The following is a 22,577-nucleotide window of genomic DNA, read 5'->3' as shown; positions in this document are numbered from 1 at the left end:
AAAAGTCATATTATAGCATGTCGAAAAAAATCATTAAAAAAGTCATAGTATAGCATGTCGAAAAAAGTCATATAATAGCATGTCGAAAAAATTGATAAAAAAGTCATATATAGCATGTCGAAAAAAAAAGTTATTAAAAAATGATTAAAAAAGTCATAGTATAGCATGTCGAAAAAAATGATTAAAAGTCATAGTATAGCATGTCGAAAAAAGTTATTAAAAAAGTCATAGTATAGCATGTCGAAAAAAATGATTAAAAAAGTCATAGTATAGTATGTCGAAAAAAGTCATATAATAGCATGTCGAAAAAATTGATAAAAAAGTCATAGTATAGTATGTCGAAAAAAGTTATTAAAAAAAGTTATTAAAAAATGATTAAAAAAGTCATAGTATTGTATGTCGAAAAAAGTCATAGTATAGCATGTCGAAAAAAGTTATTAAAAAAGTCATAGTATAGTATGTCGAAAAAAGTCATGTTATAGCATGTCGAAAAAAGTTATTAAAAAAGTCAGTATTGTATGTCGAAAAAAGTCATATAATACATGTCGAAAAAATTGATAAAAAAGTCATAGTATAGTATGTCGAAAAAAAAGTTATTAAAAAAAGTTATTAAAAAATGATTAAAAAAGTCATAGTATAGCATGTCGAAAAAAGTCATATAATAGCATGTCGAAAAAAGTTACTAAAAAATGATTAAAAAAGTCATAGTATAGTATGTCGAAAAAAAAAAAGTCATATAATAGCATGTCGAAAAAATTGATAAAAAAGTCATAGTATAGTATGTCGAAAAAAGTTATTAAAAAAAGTTATTAAAAAATGATTAAAAAAGTCATAGTATTGTATGTCGAAAAAAGTCATATAATAGCATGTCGAAAAAAGTTACTAAAAAATGATTAAAAAAGTCATAGTATAGTATGTGAAAAAAGTCATGTTATAGCATGTCGAAAAAAGTTATTAAAAAAGTCATAGTATTGTATGTCGAAAAAAGTCATATAATAGCATGTCGAAAAAATTGATAAAAAAGTCATAGTATAGTATGTCGAAAAAAGTTATTAAAAAAAAGTTATTAAAAAATGATTAAAAAAGTCATAGTATAGTATGTCGAAAAAAAAAAAGTCATATAATAGCATGTCGAAAAAAGTTATTAAAAAATGATTAAAAAAGTCATAGTATAGCATGTCGAAAAAAGTCATATAATAGCATGTCGAAAAAATTGATAAAAAAGTCATAGTATAGTATGTCGAAAAAAGTTATTAAAAAAAGTTATTAAAAAATGATCGAAAAAATGATTAAAAAAGTCATAGTATAGTATGTCGAAAAAAGTCATATAATAGCATGTCGAAAAAATTGATAAAAAAGTCATAGTATAGTATGTTTAAAAAAGTCATAGTATAGTATGTCGAAAAAAGTCATATAATAGCATGTCGAAAAAATTGATAAAAAAGTCATAGTATAGTATGTCGAAAAAAGTTATTAAAAAATGATTAAAAAAGTCATAGTATTGTATGTCGAAAAAAGTCATATAATAGCATGTCGAAAAAAGTTATTAAAAAATGATTAAAAAAGTCATAGTATAGTATGTCGAAAAAAGTCATGTTATAGCATGTCGAAAAAAGTTATTAAAAAAGTCATAGTATTGTATGTCGAAAAAAGTCATATAATAGCATGTCGAAAAAATTGATAAAAAAGTCATAGTATAGTATGTCGAAAAAAGTCATATAATAGCATGTTAAAAAATTGATAAAAAAGTCATAGTATAGTATGTTGAAAAAAGTCATAGTATAGCATGTCGAAAAAAGTTATTAAAAAAGTCATAGTATTGTATGTCGAAAAAAGTCATATAATAGCATGTCGAAAAAATTGATAAAAAAGTCATAGTATAGTATGTTATGAAAAAAGTCATATAATAGCATGTCGAAAAAATTATTAAAAAAGTCATAGTATAGTATGTCGAAAAAAGTCATATAATAGCATGTCGAAAAAATTGATAAAAAAGTCATAGTATAGTATGTTGAAAAAAAGTCATAGTATAGCATGTCGAAAAAAGTTATTAAAAAAGTCATAGTATAGTATGTCAAAAAAAGTCATATTATAGCATGTCGAAAAAATTGATTAAAAAAGTCATAGTATAGTATGTTGAAAAAAGTCATATAATAGCATGTCGAAAAAAGTTATTAAAAAAGTCATAGTATAGTATGTCGAAAAAAGTCATATAATAGCATGTCGAAAAAATTGATAAAAAAGTCATAGTATAGTATGTCGAAAAAAGTTATAATAAATGTCAAAGTATAGTATTAAAAAAGTTATTAAAAAAGTCATAGTATTGTATGTCGAAAAAAGTCATATTATAGCATGTCGAAAAAAGTTATTAAAAAAGTCATAGTATAGTATGTCGAAAAAAGTCATATAATAGCATGTCGAAAAAAATTGATTAAAAAAATAGTATAGTATGTCGAAAAAAGTCATATAATAGCATGTCGAAAAAATTGATAAAAAAGTCATAGTATAGTATGTTGAAAAAAGTCATATTATAGCATGTCGAAAAAAAAGTTATTAAAAAGTCATAGTATTGTATGTCGAAAAAAGTCATGTTATAGCATGTCGAAAAAAGTTATAAAAAAGTCATAGTATAGTATGTCGAAAAAAGTCATATAATAGCATGTCGAAAAAAATGATTAAAAAAGTCATAGTATAGTATGTCGAAAAAAGTCATATAATAGCATGTCGAAAAAATTGATAAAAAAGTCATAGTATAGTATGTTGAAAAAAAGTCATATCATAGCATGTCGAAAAAAAAAATTATTAAAAAGTCATAGTATAGCATGTCGAAAAAAGTTATTAAAAAAGATTAAAAAAGTCATAGTAGTCGAAAAAAGTCATATATATGTGTCGAAAAAAGTCATATAATAGCATGTCGAAAAAGTTATTAAAAAAAAATGATTAAAAAAGTCATAGTATAGTATGTTAAAAAAGTCATATTATAGCATGTCGAAAAAAGTTATTAAAAAAGTCATAGTATGTATGTCGAAAAAAGTCATATAATAGCATGTCGAAAAAATTGATAAAAAAGTCATAGTATAGTATCGAAAAAAGTCATATAATAGCATGTCGAAAAAATTGATAAAAAAGTCATAGTATAGTATGTTGAAAAAAAGTCATAGTATAGTATGTCGAAAAAAGTTATTAAAAAAGTCATAGTATAGTATGTCGAAAAAAGTCATATAATAGCATGTCGAAAAAAATTGATAAAAAAGTCATAGTATAGTATGTTGAAAAAAGTCATATAATAGCATGTCGAAAAAATTATTAAAAAAGTCATAGTATAGTATGTCGAAAAAAGTCATATAATAGCATGTCGAAAAAAGTTGATAAAAAAGTCATAGTATAGTATGTTGAAAAAAAAAAAGTCATAGTATAGCATGTCGAAAAAAGTTATTAAAAAGTCATAGTATTGTATGTCGAAAAAAGTCATATATAGCAAAAAAATTGATAAAAAAGTCATAGTATAGTATGTTGAAAAAAGTCATATAATAAAAAGTTATTCGAAAAAAATAAAATGTCGAAAAAGTATAGTATGTAAAAAAGTCATATAATAGCATGTCGAAAAAAGTCATAAAAAAGTCATAGTATAGTATGTTAAAAAAGTCATATATAGCATGTCGAAAAAAGTTATTAAAAAAGTCATAGTATAGTATGTCAAAAAAAGTCATATAATAGCATGTCGAAAAAATTGATTAAAAAAGTCATAGTATAGTATGTGAAAAAAGTCATATAATAGCATGTCGAAAAAAATTATTAAAAAAGTCATAGTATAGTATGTCGAAAAAAGTCATATAATAGCATGTCGAAAAAAAATTGATAAATGTCGAAAAAATTGATTAAAAAAGTCATAGTATAGTATGTTGAAAAAAAATAGTATAGCATGTCGAAAAAATTATTAAAAAAGTCATAGTATAGTATGTCGAAAAAAGTTATTAAAAAAGTCATAGTATATTAAATGTCGAAAAAGTTATTAAAAAAGTCATAGTATAGTATGTCGAAAAAAGTCATATAATAGTTATGTAAAAAATGATGATAAAAAAGTCATAGTATAGTATGTCGAAAAAAGTCATATAATAGCATGTCGAAAAAATTATAAAAAAGTCATAGTATAGTATGTTGAAAAAAAGTCATAGTATAGCATGTCGAAAAAAGTTATTAAAAAAGTCATAGTATAGTATGTTGAAAAAAGTCAATTATAGCATGTCGAAAAAAGTCATTAAAAAAGTCATAGTATAGCATGTCGAAAAAAGTTATTAAAAAAAAAAAGTCATAGTATAGTATGTCGAAAAAAGTCATAGTATAGCATGTCGAAAAAAGTTATTAAAAAAGTCATAGTATTGTATGTCGAAAAAAAATATGGAACAGAATATTAGATTCACATATTCTTCACATTCACATATTCTTTCTTTTCCTTTTTCCTGCATGCATTAAACACACATTATACCTTTTGGGAATTTATTTTATTCAATATCAAACAATAATACAAACATTTACACTGTAGAATGACAGAATACATTAAGTTAATACTTTTATTTGAAACAATACATTGACGATCCTGTCTCTAATCTTTGTGTCTTCAGGCAGCAGGCTCTCTTCCACGTCCTCACAGCGTACTCCATGTACAACACGGTGAGTCATCCACACTCAAAGGTTTCTATGCTTTGACTCTCAGCGTGTGTCTGAAGGCTATTTTCTAAAGTACTGGAACTCCAAAGACGTTACAAAAAGTTTCTGGATCAATTTAAGTCATTTATAAATGGATTTATATATATATATGTATATGTGTGTGTGTGTGTTTTGCAGGAGGTGGGCTACTGCCAGGGCATGAGTCAGATCACAGCTCTGCTGCTGATCTACATGAATGAAGAGGACGCCTTCTGGGCTCTGGTCAAACTGCTGTCTGGGCAGAAGCACAGCATGCACGGTAAAAATCAGATAAACGCACCTTTATGGGCAAAGAAAAAAAAGTTTGGTTATCTTTTGCAACATACTCAAACAGCCAAAGTCCATCAGATGCAGCTGGGTTGTGGCTGATGTGCCGACATTAGAGGTTGCATCACTTGTTGCTCTTTGCTATGGAGAGAGAAAGAGATAAAAACATGTCAGTGATAATGTTTTCTTTACTGAGACAGAAATATAAAATATATACAAATACAACATAAGGATATAAGAATAAGACAGTGTGGGGTAGCTATTAAAATGAGTGAAATACAGCCACAAAGCATCTGATATAAGAGAAATTGTCTGAAAAACTCATTATATTTACCTCAAAACTATGTTTAAAATGTGGTTACACAAGTAGGCAAACACTCATCTGAGCATAAAATCCTGAATTTGACATTTATTCATAACAAAACACCAACTGTGGGTATTGAAAATGACTTACATTTGGACTGTAGAGTTCTGACAGCTGCTGCCACCATGAAGCTCAACAGGAAAAATATGGAACATTATTATTTACAAAAAAAAGCTAAATACTTTTTCGTCACATTTTAGGGTTTTTTATCCCCGGCTTCCCGAAGCTGATGCGTTTCCAGGAGCACCACGACCGCATCCTCAGGAAGATGATGCCCAAACTGAAGCAGCACCTGGTGAGACACCAAACCCACCGCTGAAGAGAAAATGAATAATGCAACAAAGTGATGAATAATGGAACTACTGCTCATAATACCAGAAATCCATCCAAATAACTCAGGGATTATGGTATCACACTAGAACTCTTAATGTACTTTCAGTAGCAGAACTTAATACACCTTACCTTCATGGGTAATAACTTGATAAATCATAATAATTTCTCTATTTAAAAATGTGGTGATTATACTAGAGATTTTTACGTTTTCAGGATATATAGAAGATACACAAGCTTTAAATGTTTTACTCATTTGAAATGACACTTTTTTGGGAGTAAATTATCCAGATTTTACTACATAATCATAAAACAGTTGTATAAAAACATATTTTATGTCCCTTGCTCAATGCACTAAATACTTTGTGTTTGTTTGTGCTGCTGCAGGACAACCAAGAGGTGTTAACCAGTCTCTACACCATGAAGTGGTTCTTCCAGTGTTTCCTGGACAGAGTGAGTACATGAATATGAAAATAAAACTTGCTGTTGGGGACATTTCTTTGTGTAACCGAGACATTTTTAATGTTAAGTGATTCATTTTCTGGAATAAGGCTTGCGATTTGGAATGAAAGTAAAAGCTAATTGTCCATCTGAAAACATGAAGAAACAACTTAAAATCTACACTAAATATATTTGATAAAATTAGACTTTTTAATAGTTCAGTCTGGTGATATTCAGCCTTTTTTTTATTGTCATCACATCCCATTAAAAGACCAAAACCATCAATGTACTGATGCCAATAACAAGTGTACAACAAATACAATATTTAAGCCTGTTTGAATAAGTTTTCCATTAGAGGTAAATAACTTTAAACATTTTGGAGCTACTTTAAAAATAAATTACATCAACTATGAACCTTTGGGGCTGAGAGCCACATCTCATGTAGGGAAGTCAGAAAGTATTGAATGTTGGACTAACACTTTGTTAGTTTTGGTCTTTTTTTAAGGGATTTGTTGACAATAATAACAAAATTTAGATAGAAGGAAAACAAAAAGATCTTCTAACCTTTTGTTCCGTCTGCGTCCAGACTCCCTTCACCCTCACGCTCAGGATCTGGGACATCTACATCTTGGAGGGGGAACGAGTGCTGCCCACGATGTCCTACACCATCCTCAAACTGCACAAGAGTAAGAATGTTTATTCTGCATGGAGGTACCAGCTGTTCTCCACCTTCTTAAAGACTATAAAAACGTCTTACTGTTGTGTGTGTGTGACTGACAGAGCACCTGATGAAGCTGTCCATGGAGGAGCTGGTGGAGTTCCTGCAGGTGTCTTTGTCCAAAGATTTCTTCTTCGAGGACGACTTTGTGGTGGAGCAGCTGCAGGCGTCCATGACGGAGCTCAGGAAGGTGAAGCTGGAGCTGCCCGCACCAGGTACTGTTATACTAAAAGGGACTTCTCTTTAGGACTGTCGATCTGTTGAAGCCAAAACAAAGATCACAGAGACGACTTTAAAACCAATATAATGCTTTGTTCTTATCCACCTTTTAATGCAAATCTGATTTTTATTATTATTTATAATTTATTCAGAACTGATTAATAGTCTGCTGATCTTATAATGGCAACCCTTTATCTGAACAAATATGTATTTGCAAATTTTAATCATTATAATTAGCCTTTTAGCATCCCTAATTAGAGAGAGAATTAAAAATAATAATAAATAAATAAACACTTTTTATAATTAATTATACACTAAAAGAATTATACTTAAGATTAACAGATTTTTTCTGAATTATATGATAAAATAATTTAACACTTTTAATACTTCATTATACATTTAAAAAATTAAAGATTAACCGATTTTGCTGAATTTTATGATTAAATGATTTAACATATTTTCCTGTATTATATGATCGTAAATTAATATTTTTGTGGTTTTAGCTATTTAAAGTCATCACCTTTACCGTTCTGAAATTGTTTTTGATACTTTCTGGGATTTCATTAATTTAGCAAATATTCTATTAATTAAAGAAAAATAAAGATTCATTTTAAAATATTTACGAAAACATTAGTTGTTGTTTTTTTTTTATCAAATAATAAAAAAATAGCTACACAAAAATCTGCATCCCTACTGATGTTGTGCTTAAAAAGACAAACATATTTAGTTGACAGAAACAAATGCCCTTCTTTCTGTATTATGTCTCTTCACGGCGTTTCTTGCGTCTTCCTGCTGTCCTTCAGCTGAATGATCTACAATAACACTGTGTCTGTTTCTAATCTTGCTCTGTCTCCGCATTAATCTTCCTTTTCTCCCTTCTTCTGTCAAACCATGTTAGCCAACCACAGCAAAAGTGTGGCCGTGAGTGCGGGCCACATTCCCTCCTACAACAGTAACCGGTGGGCTATCCTGACTGGTCTTCCCCTCTCTCCATGTCTCTGTCCCATCTGTCCCTCAGTCAGTCCGTTTCGTCCGTCCGTCCTGTCTGTCGCCTGTCTGTCAAACAGCACTCGGGTTTTTCGGCTATTTTTTATCCCCCACATGATATGTTTTTAACTGAGTTCAGATGTTTTGCTTCAGTCCTGAAGTAGCTGGCTCTCCTCTTGTTTTTTTATCTTCAGTTTTTTTATTTCATGCATAACTCCCAAGTGGTTGTAAGATTTTAGCTCTTTCAGATGACATTGTGTGCCCTCTGTTGGCCAGCTACAGGCACTGCATGATACTAGGAAGTTATCAGTTTTCTTACGTATTAAGTATATTTGATAGCTTATTATAGTATTTGGTACGCCAACAATCACTGTTTTTAATCAACAGCTGATCTGCACATTTACAATTTATACCTGTAGCTTATTACTATCTTATAAAATGGTTACTATTTAAAGGGATAGTTTGCATTTTTTTGAAGTGTGGTTGTATGATGTACTTGCCCTTAATTGGGAAAAACCAAACATGCATGGTAGCAAAGCAATGTTCTGCTGTGGACGTATTTTTAGACACCTAAAAGAATCAATATCAGTTCAAGTGTACTCTATATTTGTAGTATTTTCAACGCTTTATCTGTCCGACGGGGAACTGAAGCTGTTATCTTTGCTCTCTTCAAAGCCACAAGACTCCATTAACAAAAACAGCAATTTTACCTCACAGGAGTTGCTGGTCTACTGCTGCCTCCATCGGTTGATTTGTTTGTGTTTTTGTGTGATTTCGATCTTTGAAAGGGTTAGTTTGGATTCACCAATGTTGGAAACAAACTAACAGACGGAGGCAGCTGTAGACCAGAGGCCTCTGTGATCTGTGAGGTAAAACCACTGGTTTTGTCAGTGGAGTCTGGTGACTCTAAAGCAAAGATAACTACTTCAGTAACCCAATGGAAAGGGCTGTCTAATGGCATGGTAAAGAGTCAAGATATTCTAAATATAGCCTACACTTAAACTGATTTAAGGTGGCAGAAAATATGCTTTTCTCCAGTGCTGGTACTCCTGTCTTTTTCTACTAACTCTAAACCTGGAGAGGTACATCAATCAACTACACTTCAAAATATGGACACCATCCCTTTAAAGTGCAGACTTATATTTGTAAAGACGGGTTAACTTACTTAAATACTGAATGGATCCTCAACTATCTTTTTCAGGCTCCTCTGTTTCTACTTCCTGTATTCGGTCAGTAACTCCTCTGTCACAGCAGCCACTTTTCTACTTAAATACTGAAGCTGAAGAAGGACCCAGAACTTTCTTTTCTTCCCAGAGCCCACACAACTATTACAGTAGCTGTCTGTTCGGTTTTTTTCAGCCCGCTGACAAGATAATGAGCCACTTTTCCAACACTGGAGGTTTTTGTTTAACTCCTGCTTTAAACAACCATCTGCCACCACATTCGCTGGTGTGCAGGAGGAGGGAAACATTTTTTGATTTTGAATTTGCTGAACTGTGAGAAACGATTACGGTTTTATGGTTTTGAACGCCACCAGGCTTAGTTTGAGTTAAGAGACGGCCTCCTGTTTTCCTAACCACATCACCGCCGCAGTATAATTTACTCTGCACAAACAACAGCTGGATGAATCTTTGATCTACAGTGGCAGAGTTTGGATTCTGTTCTTTTCTGTCAACAAACCTCAGAAAAAACTGACTTTAAAGGCGACCAATAGCTGATCATTTGTGCTAACATTTAGTATAAGTAGATATAATAATTTAGTTCCTTCAAAATAAAAGATAAGAAAAGGTGCACACTGTTTTGTATAAGCAAACTCTTTGGAAGGAACATTATTGTCAAACCTTTCCCCCCTAAAAGGCTCATACAAAAGAAATAACTGCATCTTTTATGACCCTTAAAAATCCAATAACATCGCTACGATTCTATTTCCCTCCAACCTTTTGTTTATAAGCGAGGGAAAAGCCTCTACAGCATCATTTATACTTTCATGGTCTAACTCCTTAAGGCAAAGTGAGGCAGGTTTCATTGTTCTACGCTCCCTCGCTGCACACAAAGAACTTCCTCTTTCCAGCTGTGTGAAATAAAAACAGTACTGATACCTGCTGGCGGTGAAACACAGATTAGTCATAAAGTAAAGAACATGGCTCAAACAATGAAAGGAAGTTAGCCAGAATACACACACCTTTAGTTTAAAATTAACTTAATTGATTGTTTTATATTATCATTGTTTTTTTCTAACACATTAAGGTGTGTTCCTAAGTTTTAAATTAAATAAGTAAAATACAGACTATCTGCTTTAGCATTAAATATTTGATATTCAAATTTTAATTTCATGCAAAGCTCTTATATTCATAGTTTTTGAACATCAATTTCCATTCAAATTAGTTTGAATTCTGCCTTTTTAGTCAATAAAATATGAAAAAGAAATCTTAGTAAATGTATTTAAGTTAATAAAGTGATTTTAATAAACAGTTTCATTTCCAAACAGTACGAGTTTAAAATAATGTTTTTCATTATTTCAGATACAAAATAAAGCTATACACTTTAGAGGGAAAAGTTATTTCTATTTCTATTTTTCAATACGAAAATATGACATTGCATTAGTGATAATCTTTTTTATCAAAATATGCTGTATGTTCAGGTTGTAGCTACAGGTTTTAAACATTCATTTCTTGTGAGGTTCCCTCTTCCAAATCGCTTTCAGAAATACATCTACAAGAGTCAGAAGAGGTTAACTATTAACCCACTATATCTGAAAAGAACAACAGGAACTGAGAAGGTTTGCGCTCACAGGATGATTTCAGGTGAAGGAGGATTCCTGAAAGAGGAAACAAAACTGTATTAATTTGGTGCGAGAAAGAAGACTTTGCAACACTTCTGTGTCAGTTTAAAACAAATAGTTTGACAAAACGATCACTTAGTTTTCACATCAACTGATCCAGTTCGGATGAGGTAGCTCACGCCAGTTTCCCCCGTTATTTCAACCCGTATATATACACAAGAAAAAAAGGTCAAGGTCAGAGGATAACTGACACTTCATCTCCCTCCAGCTGCTGCCTCCTGACTCCGACTCCTCCGATCACACTTTCCCTTACAGTCCCCGTCACCGTGTCTGCTCACTGTATATGTTCCTGTTGACTGTACTTTTTATTATTTATTTTTTGACGTAAAGCGTTAGCATCAATGTCTATTACTTGTAACGTGCACTTGGTCCAAGCTGGGTAGTCTTAAGTGAAGAAATATTGATGTGGCTGTAACGCTTGTTCTTATCAGTCTCAGTACATTGAACATGGTTCATTAATCAGGAACTATTTCTGTATGACCTTTCAAGTCCGGGGCTACTGCTGCAGCTAAGTACAGTTTAATGAAATGGAGTGAAACTCGTAAATTCAGAGACCACTCAATTGAATGTCACTTCCTAATTGAGCCCCTCCAGCAGGCGCAGAATTAATATCAAACATTATTCCTGATGTTTTTTTTCCTGTCCTTTCGCTCTTTGCCTGTGAAATTCTCCTTTGTTTTTGTTTTAACCTCTCTATGGCAGTGGTGTTGCATGAATCCATGTCCCTGTTGTGACTCCTCATCTGATGTCAATCAAACCATCACCGTTCAGTTCTGGTTCCTGATGGTTCTCTAATGTCTTTTCTGCTGTTTTTCATCTCGCAGGTAAAGAAGAAGAGTTTCCCAAGAAGCCTCTTGGGCAGCTTCCTCCTGAGGTGGCGTTGGTGAACCACGTGGCCAACGGTCAAAGCCACGCCGATCCAGCCGAGCCGCCAAGGGAGCCGAGTCCTGTACCGGAGCGCCAGCGGGAGAGTCGGCCCCCAAGTCGGTCACGCCGGAACTCGCTGGAGAAATTGGTCCGCCACCACAAGGCGGACAAAAGGGACATGCGCTCCAGAGGATCCGGGGAGATCCCCAATGAGCATCGAAAGCAGTCCACCTCCACCACACCTGAGAGGGGAGCGACTACGCCCTCAGCCGCCACGCCTACACCACAGCTCATCACGGGGGATAGAGGGAAGCCTCAGAGCCACGCCATCGCCAACCATAACTCCAACGCGGCGTCGAGTTCTCGCAGGGAAATCACCCCCCGGTGGTTCAAACCCTCCGAGACGAAGCTGGAAGCGGTCAAGGCCGCGGCCCGGGAGGTCCATCTGAGCAGAGGGGCGTCTCCGGCCCCGTCGAGCCCAGAAGACAGCGCACTGCCCCACCGGCAACCGCGCTCCAAGGGCTTCGTCGCCGACACCAACCGTGGCTCCAACGCCTCCCAGTATGACAACGTACCGGGGCTGACAGAGCAGGAGTTCGAGATCATGGAGCTCGACAGACCTCCGTCCAGAATGAGGACCCCTCGCAGTGAGACGCCCTTCAGTGCGTCGTCCCTCCATCATGGAAGCCCCAGTTTGGCCGGGAGCGTCGTCTCCGTGGCGTCAGGGCCCCGGATGGTCAAACACCCTCTTCCTCCTGGTTTTTCCCAGAACAGTCCAGGAGGGGTCCACTCGAGCTACCCCGGCAGCCAGTTCAACACCCCTCCCCAGCAGCACTCCCCAAGCAGAACCACCACCGAAGTCCCCATCCTACATCCCGCATACAGCGTGAGCCTGGACCACAGAGGGGAGGACAGACTTTATGCTCCGCCCGCTCGGTTTACCCCGCCCTCCAGTGTGGTGTACGGGGAGCGAACGTACGCCGCCACCACCCAGCGCCCGAGCAACAGCCACTCCCCAGAGAAGGCGCTCATGAACAACTCCTACACCACCTATCGCAGGCAGCCCCCACCGAGCTCCAACCGAAACGCGAGGCCTCCACCGGAGCACTCCCTGCACCTGGACACCCAGGGGCGCTCCACCCCTATCTACCTGCAACAGCTCACCTCCACCGCACAGGTATACGGGTATGAGGGGCATCAGAGAGGCGAGGCCATCCCGCACTACCTGCCAGGAGGCGAGGCCATCCCGCACTACCTGCCAGGAGGCGGGCCTCGGCGGCCTGTGGACGGGCTCCCGTGGGCGCCAGAGGACCAACTGCCCCTCCAGTCCCCAGGTGGGATGCCACGCTCGCCCAGCTTCCAGCAAGCCCAAATGTCCCCAGTTCAGGAGTTCTCTTTCCCGCCGAAACCAGACGGCCTGCTCCACTACAGGACTCAGTTCCAGGAGCAGCAGCCCGTCATGAGGCAACAGCACCCCCAGCTGTTTGGAGGACCACACTACAGGCACGCACAGGAGGCGTTTGCCATGCAGGAGTCCATGCTGCTGTGATTGGACGATAAGGAAACGGCAAAACACTGTAAAAAAAAATATAAACTGAGGTGTAGTCACTGACACTGTGGTAAAGATGAGCAGTAGTCCTGGTTTTGTTTCTGCTCTGTTGTTCTTTATGTGTGAAGTACAACCTTCTGACTGTCACGCTGCATCGTAACGTTGCAGGACGCACCAGCCTCCGAAGTTTTTACCGATCACTTTAAAAAAACTGACTGAAGATTTTATTTTATTTTTGGATGTAAATCATTAACGAGAGGTGACAGTATATATCTTTTAGAGTCTGATATGTACAGTGGATTCTTTTTGTTAATATGCTGAGTTGTTATCAGTACACTCCTGGAAAAAACAAAAACTCTGATTTATTTTCCATCTTTATTTTTTTATATGTTACCTAACAGATATTTAGAGATCGGTTTACTCTATATGCTTGTGAATGTTATTTTTCAAAGAGAAGAAATAATACTATGTCCAATGATAGAGATAGAGAGCAGTGACGATTTGATTTCCATTTCAATTTTCCAGCACCACCACAGTAGAAAGAGCAGGGTTTATTTTTTAATCTTTACTTCTCAGTTTCAGTGATTTTTATTCCTTCCTGATTAACTGATGTGCAATTCATCTCTCTAACATACGTGAAGAAAAGTGCATTTGAGGCCAGTTTTTGGTTAAATCCCAACCCTGATTAGAGAATCGAGGCTTAGAGAGTTAATTTGTGAGGGCTAATAATATATATATTTTGTTTTGTGTGGCTTTAAGTCATCTGATTTGCTTTGTAACCATAGGTAACATGTCTTTCTTTAACTGCTGTACTGTAGTTACCACATCTTGAGCACATGCAGCCAGAGATGGATGTGAACTAGTTTCAGCATATGTTTGCTTTTCTTCATTACGTTTTATTATTCTCAACACTGTCATATCAACTGCTGTTCAGCTGTTGGCACTTCCACTGGCATACAGAGTCATCTGACACACACACACACACACACACACACACACACACACACACATATGCACACACTACATGTCACAAATGTGTGAGTCACACATTACAACATTTAATCACCATCACATTCCTTTTTATTATTCAGCATACTCTGGTTTTGAAGAGGTTATTCTCAAACAGTATTGCCGTACTGTTCATTACATTCCCTAAGTTATCTTTGTTTTTTGTTAAACAACTAACTGCAGACCATTCTGATACTTTGCTTAATAAAATGAGGTGGGTGAAAGTGAATCTATGGCTCCGTCTTTGACTTGTTGTAAATCAGAGGTTTGTTTTCAAATGGTTTTTTTCTGCTGCTTTCCTTTTCCCACTAATAATGAAACTCTGCCCCCAAGTGGGGACATGAGGATATAAGCCAAACATAAGGGATATATTTTTAAAAGAAGAGAAAGTGTTTTTAAATGAGTTAAGATGTAATTCATGCAGGATCTTGGATGATACATTTAATTAATAATACTGTAATTGAAGATCCAGCACATGAAAGGCAGAAAAAATTGTGATTCTGAGCCTTCAAACCTGTATATTAATACTATTGAATCTGTATTTTTTTAATTTTAAGTTTATTCTCCAAAAGAACAGTAATGGAATACTCTAGTTAATCAAAATAATCATTCATTTAATCAATAATTTGATAATATAAGTTATTTCTCAAGGCAGTATGTCAAACATTTACTGGTCCATTCTGCTTTTCTCTGTTTCATATCATTGAACATTAAATATCTTTTGGTTTTGGACTGTTAGTCACATTTACATTTTTGAGAGACTGATCCACTGAAAATAATTCAATTTCAGCCATATCTTAAAAAACAATTTGTCATTTTTTCAGCACAGGACAATTCTATAGAAATAGTATATAAGAAGTATTTGATTTCAACATAATATTTAGATTAACTAGCAACTTTCATATGTAGAATCAGTATAATATTTTATGTTATTGATCAATTTAAATGTTTTAATTCAAAGCTGAAATAACTAGTGGGTTGACTGACTGGTCGATTATAGATAAATTATTTAAATATGTCTTAAGCAAAAATACCAAATACTTCCTAGAACAAGCTTATCAACTGTCTGATCAAATGGTAAATTGATAATTTGAGTGATTTAAGCTTTGCATGGACAAAACAGCTTTCAGTTATTTTTTTATTTTTTTTACTATTTTCTAACATTTAAAACCAAATGAGTAAAAAAGATGTTAGTCCTGCTACAATCTAAACTAATTGAAATGTATAGATGTAATTTGTTAAACCTACATGAGTTATATTGAAATAAATAACATAATGCTGAAGACATTATAATGTTGTTATTGTAACTTTCTTTATAAATGTGTTGAATGTTATGACATTAAGAGCTTTTCCGGCTGAGCAAACTCTGGAGAACAACGATCCTGCCTCTGATGTCACTTCAGGACTCAATCAAGTTATTTTGGGAACCCAATTTGCATAAACGAGAAGATAAATATTAGAGGAAAGCTCAGAATAGCTCACTAGAATAAATTGTCAATTAGAACGCAATTGAAACGAAGCCCTTCTGGAAATGATTGTTCTGAAAATTGGTCATTATTTTATTATTGTTGGCAGAAAAATAATATGCTATAATAATAGCACACTATTTTAATCAATGGAAAATTGATTTGCAGCCATTTTGATAATCAGTTTATCATTTATGTCAAAAACAAAAGAAAATGTGAGCACCACAGTGTCTCACCTGGTAGAACGTGCACACCAAGTGGGCTGAGGGTTCGATTCCGGTCCCGGGCCCTTTGCTGCATGTCATCCCTGATGCCTTTCCAAACTGTCGCTTCCTGGAAAGACAGAAAAGAAAATGTAATAATTAGCTGCTTGCTTCTTTGAGAACGGATTTTCTTTTATTTTTAGACAGTTTTTCTGTCAAAACAAGCATTTTAACATTACCTTGGGGTCCTACTCATGTTTCTTACTTAAAGATTCTGGTAACAGAGAATAAAAGTGCTAATCCTGAGATCTGGTTCCTGAGACGTTCTCTAAACATTTTTGATAGCAGACCTTGGATTAGGCTTACAGTTCCAACAACCTCTAAACATGTGTGAGGAACTGGCAGTGATCCACTGAGCCAGGCATTCCCTCACTCTCAGGCTTTGAATTTGATAACAGAATTTGCAGTGTTTGGTTCACCTCTCAGATTAACACAATCACGCCATCATATGGCCATTCTGGTAAACTACAGCCTGAAACATGACTGTCAAAGTCACATTGTGCACTGAAGAATTTCAGATTCATATTTCCATCACCACAGATATGGAATAATGTCTTACTAAATTGAAATATGTAAGAGAAAACATTCCTCTTTCAAGAGGCAACTTGAAACAAAAAAAACAATGGATCATTCTCATATATTACAGAGATAATGTAATGAAGAATAATTGTTTTGCTTTCTTGATAAATAACGGTTAACTGATTATTCCAATGATATAAAATCACTGTTAAATAACTTAATGAAGTCTATGTTTTAGCAGTAACACTGACATTTTTTACAAATGGTTTAGCACATTTCTTGTGTAAGGATTAAAAGCATCAGAGCTGATGCCACCCTATCTCTGCAATAAATAGTGAAGTCCTTCTCATCCGAGCTGTAGTACAGAAAATAAATAAAAGGTTTATTGACAGCATTTCCATAAATTCTTATCATTTTCAATTAATCTGAGAAAAATCACAAAGATTAATTGTTAAATATATTAATATGAGTAAACAGCCTGAGGTGATCATGTCTTTGACTTAATCAAGAAAGACAGAACCAATTCATTTTGACATTGAATGTCAATTTATTTTCCTGTCAATCAATTAATTGGCTCTGAATTATACCATCGCTAATTAATTAATTACAGCAAAATATAAAAATAAACAGCAAAAACATTGGGGGTAATTATGCTAAAGACCAAATCAACCCACGAATCAACACTTACCGCTGTTTTGGGGGAAAGATCCTCAACAGTCACTCCTTCTTTTGGGTGTCAAGTTTAAAAAAAAAAAACGTCTAATTATTTCAACCTTTGCTTCATTGACGCAAATGAGGGAAAAAAAACACCACAATAGATTAAATATGAATTCAACACTGACCTTAAACTGGGAACAAATGATTTCAACTGCTGGATGTTTTAGCGCGTTTTCTCCAAAGTGAAAACTTTAGTTTCTGTTTACATTTGCGACGCACACAGCTGTTTGACATCTATGCTGTAAAAAAGTAGACATACAAAATAACTAATACCAATTTATAACCCTATTTATTACATTTACAATTATACAAATACAGAAAGCAGCATTCTCATTCTTTATGAGACCATTAAGTCATCAAACATCTGGAGTCCTCTGAGTGTGAACAGAGGAATCCCTTCTCACCAGCAGCTTTAAAGGCACAAAATGGTTCAGCTTCTTGTCTTTAGTCTCACTGAAAAGTAGGACGTGAACATGAAGTCAACAGTTCAAACTTAAATCATTGTAATTTTGTAAATTACACAGCTACATTTTAAAAGTAGCGTAGCCCATGAATTGACTTTGGATTGGTGCTAATTATTCCACACCAGTGACAACCAAACCACATGTTTCCAGTGACGATAATCACTACCGTCAACAGTCCATCAGTCATGGGCTTTTTCTGCCTTATTGCTCCACACCGGCTTGCGTTTCTCGATGAAGGCCCGGATCCCCTCTTGTCCGTCTCTCAGAGCCAGGTTGTCAACCATCACCTTGGAGGCGGTGGCGTACGCTGCGTCTCGACCTTGAGCCATTTGTCTTCGGAGGAAAACAAAGGAGAACAGAACACGTGAAGGGAAATTTATAAAAAAAACGGGTCTTTTGCACTTTCTGAGTCTGAGAAAAGACAAATGTGTTGACAGGGTATAAAGATATATACAGATATAAAGTAAGACATATAGCTGCTAAAACATTTAAGATTAATGTCTATGGAGGAAATGATCCACCTGCAAAACGACAAACAACTTTCATATTTTCATACTTGATTACCGTTTTATAAAAGCAATAGCTCTCAACAGGCTTTTACACATGAGGAATCCTGATTATTATGGGAAATGTATCATTGTTGATAACATTTTATCACAATATTTGCCCAAACATTCTCTCATCATTCCCTATAACTTAAAATGCAAAAAGCAGCATTTTTCAACACCAGTTTATGATTTATTTTGATTTTATCCATCTTTATACTCTCACTATCTGCAACGACCAACATTTTTTGGTGCTTTCATTAAAACCTCTGAAATCTTTAGCTGCATTTATTTAGCATTCATTTCTGCTGAGAATATTTCCACTAATTGAATAATTTGTTTTGGAAAATGTGCAATAAATGTGGATAATGATTTACTGATGTTACAATGATACATGGTGATTATTTGGTTAGATTCTAAGTCTTTCCCTTGTTTTGTGGGAATCCCCTTGAACCATCTGAAGCATCCCAAAACTTTAGATTAAAATAAATAAATAATGTAGATTAAAAGAGTTCCCACCTCTGGAAAGTGGCCTTTCCGAGGGCTACGACGGGCCGGCTAGCCTGACAGATCCGCTGTGCGATGGCTAACGTCTCCTCCTCGAGTCGCTCTTCTGGAACCACCTTACTGATCAGACCGTGCAGCAAAGCATCATGGGCTGAGATGGGAGTTCCCGTGAACAGCATCTCCATGGCAACCTGGTTAAAAAGAAGAGGATGGCAAAGGTGTATATTAATAAGAGCTTGATGCTGGGGTTTTTGTAGGTTGTTGCACTCGGAGGGAGAAGACATCCGTCAAGGCTGTTTACATAAATGAAAATAATGCAAAATGTAATTGTTTTTTCTTTGGACAATGCTTCAACTTTCCACCAAGTTTTTATCAACTTGATAATTTGAGTGATTTAAGCTTTGCATGGACAAAACAGCTTTCAGTTATTTTTTTTTACTATTTTCTAACATTTAAAACCAAATGAGTAAAAAAGACGTTAGTCCTGCTACAATCTAAACTAATTGAAATGTATAGATGTAATTTGTTAAAACTAAATGAGTTATATTGAAATAAATAACATAGTGCTGAAGACATTATAATGTTGTTATTGTAACTTTCTTTATAAATGTGTTGAATGTTATGTTAATGTGTGTTAATATGTAATGTTACATCAAAATTGTACATTTTTATTAATTCAATTTCACATCAGCTAAAACTACCTTCCTCGGCACAGCTCTGCCGATGGCCACCGCCGGCGTGGAGCAGAACAGACCCACGTTGACACCCGGCGTGGCGAAGGTGGACTTCTCCGTCGCCACGGCAACGTCGCAGCTGGCGACAAGCTGGCAACCGGCCGCCGTGGCGACGCCGTTCACCATGGCGATCACTGGGACAGGTATGTCCTGAATCAGAGTCATCACCTGAAGGACGAGAGACAGTCAGTTATTTGTGTTTTGTGTAAACAGTTTGTTCATCAATTCAAATAAATAATAATAAATAAAAATAATAAAATGCATAAAGACACACTTGTTTTTTATCAAAGCTCATGGCAACTGCTGATGTAATAACTACAATACAAACATAGTGAATTTTTAAATAAAAACACTATCAAAATGACTACATTCATTTCCATATAATTTACTAACAATGTAGTAATGTATCACCTTATTAAAACTAACTTGTGAAGATTACTTTCAAGTTTTTTTTTAACCATTTTGCATCCCTTTTCTGCATCAAAATTCTATGTTTATATTTTTTCCACTTCACTGAAGTCTTTTAATCAACTTCAGTCCTGATCATAAATTCCAAATATTCATTCTTTTTCAGAATTTTAACCCTTTAAATGCCTGTTTGTTTAAATAATGCCAATGTTGTTTTGTTTTTTATCAAACTCAAATAAACACAAAAATGGTCACAGTATTGGATATGTCAATGATTACCAACAACATTGATTTTGATGAATTTCTTTGCACCAAAGGCCAAAAAGGAGAAAATAGTTCAATCTGGTGGAATATATGGTTCTAGATCTAATGACTGATATGATAGAATGCAATATTTTATGTTGTAATGGCCGTGGGATCAAACATTCTGGTTTTACAAATGTGAGGATTTAGTTGTTTTTCTCTGTTCTATGTCTCTTTAAACCGAATACATTTAGCTTTTTGTGAGTTGGTGACACTAAATAAACATTTGACTTTGTTGTTAAAACGTGCATTTGTCGTAAATATTTACATTTAACAGACTAATGGATGCATTTTTTTTTATCAAAATCAAAATAATAGTAGTAGTGCAGTTGTAAATGGGGACTATAATAGTGACGTGTTAAGGCAAGGCAGTGTCATAACTGACTTTTAATTAATAGTTAATAAGAAGTGATGATGAGAAGAGAGATAACCAACTCACCTCTGAACAGGTGTGAAACACCTTTGTGTGATATTCTCTGCCCTGAGCCGACGTCAGCTCCTTCAGGTCGTGTCCAGAGGAAAACACTGGACCTCTGGCTGACAACACACACACATAAACACACATAAACACATTACGAGGTTAGATTAACATGTTTCTCTCTCTGTCACAAACACACTCATAATAAATACCGACCTGATATGATAACAACTCTGAGATCATCGCTGTCGACGTCGGTTAGGATGTTTTCTCTGAGGGATTCCAGCATGGACAAAGACAGAGCATTCCTCTTCTTGGGGTTGTTCAATATTATTCTCCTGGAAAAAGAAAAAAAAGTTACATTTAACAGTGTTTTCTGTGTATTTTAGCACTACAGTCTGTTACAGAAGTCCCTCTATTGAACTGGTATTGAAGTACAGGGATCTGCAGCAATATTATTGTTCAAAAAGGCAATAAACTTTGCTGCATTTCCTTATGAAGCAATATAAACATGATGTTCATCCCAGGGTTAGTCACAACATTTAAAACAACACAATCTAACATGTATAACCTGTTTTACCAGAGAGATTAGGTTCCACTTCCCTGTAAGTATCGTACTTTTCAGCCAAACTCTATTCAAATATGTAGTTATGTAATGAAGTCATTTCCTTATGTCATTTATAAAAAAGGTGCACACCTGGCAAAATAAGGCTAAAGAGCTTTAATTAACAAGCAGAATACTGTCGTATATGTATTTAAGCACTGCGTTGAGGAACAATTTTCAGGAACTGTTGAGTCATTTTTTTTTTTAATCTTGGGACACTTTATGCTTAAATCTCCACAACAGACAGAATTGCATTTTTACTCAACTACATATATCAAACTTCTGCATAGTTACTAGATAACATATGTTTCAGACGATGAATATCAAATAATGCAAGTTTCAAAAATAAATGTAATTAATGCAGAAAAAAACATTTTTTTCTAACAGCTGGCCAAGATGGAAATAATTTAAATTATTTGATGTAGTGTTTGGTTGTATTAACCAAATATTTTTTACAATAATTATACGTTTTAATTAGTAATGCATTACATTAATAATGTATAACTATAGTTATTAACTATATCTGTCAAATAACTACAAAAGCCCCAAAATAAAGTCTAAACATGACAGAATGAAGAATGAGTGTAAAGAAACAAAAAGTACCTGCAAATTGTAGTTTAATGCACGACTTGATTACTTATATTAAATACTCTGCAGCATTGCATTAATAATAACAATCTATTTCTAAACAATAAAGTATTTTGTACACGGAGGGATTTAATTGTGACACCACCAGACCTGCAGAAAGAAAACGTTGCAATAATGTCATTTTACTGCAAAAATGCATTTTCAACATGAATATTATGTAAGCCTAATTCTTCTCAAGACTCATATCTGTGCAATAAAGTACTGAATGAACCACTTGCACATGCTTTTGTTGTTAAATCCTGCCATTCTCTCCTTAAATGGAGTAAATCTACCGCTGGTTCCGGGGAGACGGACACATTTCGTTGCCGCACCTGACTCCGTTGTTTTGTAGTTTCACCGTCAGAGGCTCCGGTTCCGTCTGGGAGCAGAACCGAGGTCCAGTCAGCGGCGGAGACGTCCTGCTGAGCCGAAACACACCGACGGATCTGCAGAGAAAACGACGAGCCATGTTTGGTTTCTACGTTGCTTCACCTTCTGCACTCCTACTTCCGGGTGCGCTGACGTCACAGGCACGTAGGGCAACGTCAGACGGAACCAATGACAAGAGTCAAGAAATTCAAGCATTTTTAGGTGTATATATATTTTTTTAAATCAGTTTATTTTAAAAAAATACAGGTACATCTTAAAAATATATTTGGTCACAAAATATTTGTTATTAAATTTCCAATAAATATTTTCTAAA

At 34.9% G+C, this 22,577-nt stretch overlaps 2 protein-coding genes across 6 annotated transcripts in view; one reads left to right on the top strand and one right to left on the bottom strand.

The window, feature by feature from the left end:
• Positions 1 to 14,642, top strand: part of usp6nl (USP6 N-terminal like) — a 100,346-nt gene extending 85,704 nt beyond the window's left edge. For 3 of the 5 annotated variants that reach the window (XM_054624415.1, XM_054624413.1, XM_054624414.1), the window contains exons 8-14: positions 4,623 to 4,671; positions 4,846 to 4,966; positions 5,539 to 5,633; positions 6,056 to 6,121; positions 6,696 to 6,795; positions 6,890 to 7,042; positions 11,700 to 14,642. In XM_054624415.1, the coding sequence (XP_054480390.1) occupies positions 4,623 to 4,671; positions 4,846 to 4,966; positions 5,539 to 5,633; positions 6,056 to 6,121; positions 6,696 to 6,795; positions 6,890 to 7,042; positions 11,700 to 13,291 (2,176 nt within the window). In that variant the 3' untranslated portion in view covers positions 13,292 to 14,642. The remainder of the gene's footprint in view (positions 1 to 4,622; positions 4,672 to 4,845; positions 4,967 to 5,538; positions 5,634 to 6,055; positions 6,122 to 6,695; positions 6,796 to 6,889; positions 7,043 to 11,699) is intronic. The other 2 variants (XM_054624417.1, XM_054624418.1) reach the window with 1 other exon arrangement.
• A 2,894-nt stretch (positions 14,643 to 17,536) lies between these two features.
• Positions 17,537 to 22,392, bottom strand: LOC129112352 (enoyl-CoA hydratase domain-containing protein 3, mitochondrial-like). Its single transcript, XM_054624419.1, has 6 exons — positions 22,207 to 22,392; positions 20,860 to 20,981; positions 20,665 to 20,762; positions 19,482 to 19,682; positions 18,793 to 18,971; positions 17,537 to 18,061 (listed from the first exon to the last, which is right to left on the bottom strand). The coding sequence occupies exons 1-6, from the start codon at positions 22,341 to 22,343 to the stop codon at positions 17,908 to 17,910; spliced, it is 891 nt and encodes a 296-aa protein (XP_054480394.1). The 5' UTR covers positions 22,344 to 22,392; the 3' UTR covers positions 17,537 to 17,907.
• Between the last annotated feature and the right edge of the window lie 185 nt (positions 22,393 to 22,577).

Source organism: Anoplopoma fimbria, chromosome 23 (genome assembly GCF_027596085.1).
Source record: "Anoplopoma fimbria isolate UVic2021 breed Golden Eagle Sablefish chromosome 23, Afim_UVic_2022, whole genome shotgun sequence".
Lineage (NCBI taxonomy): Eukaryota > Metazoa > Chordata > Actinopteri > Perciformes > Anoplopomatidae > Anoplopoma > Anoplopoma fimbria.
The sequence above is the reverse complement of the archived record's forward strand: the minus strand, read 5'-3'. Positions and strand labels throughout refer to the sequence as shown.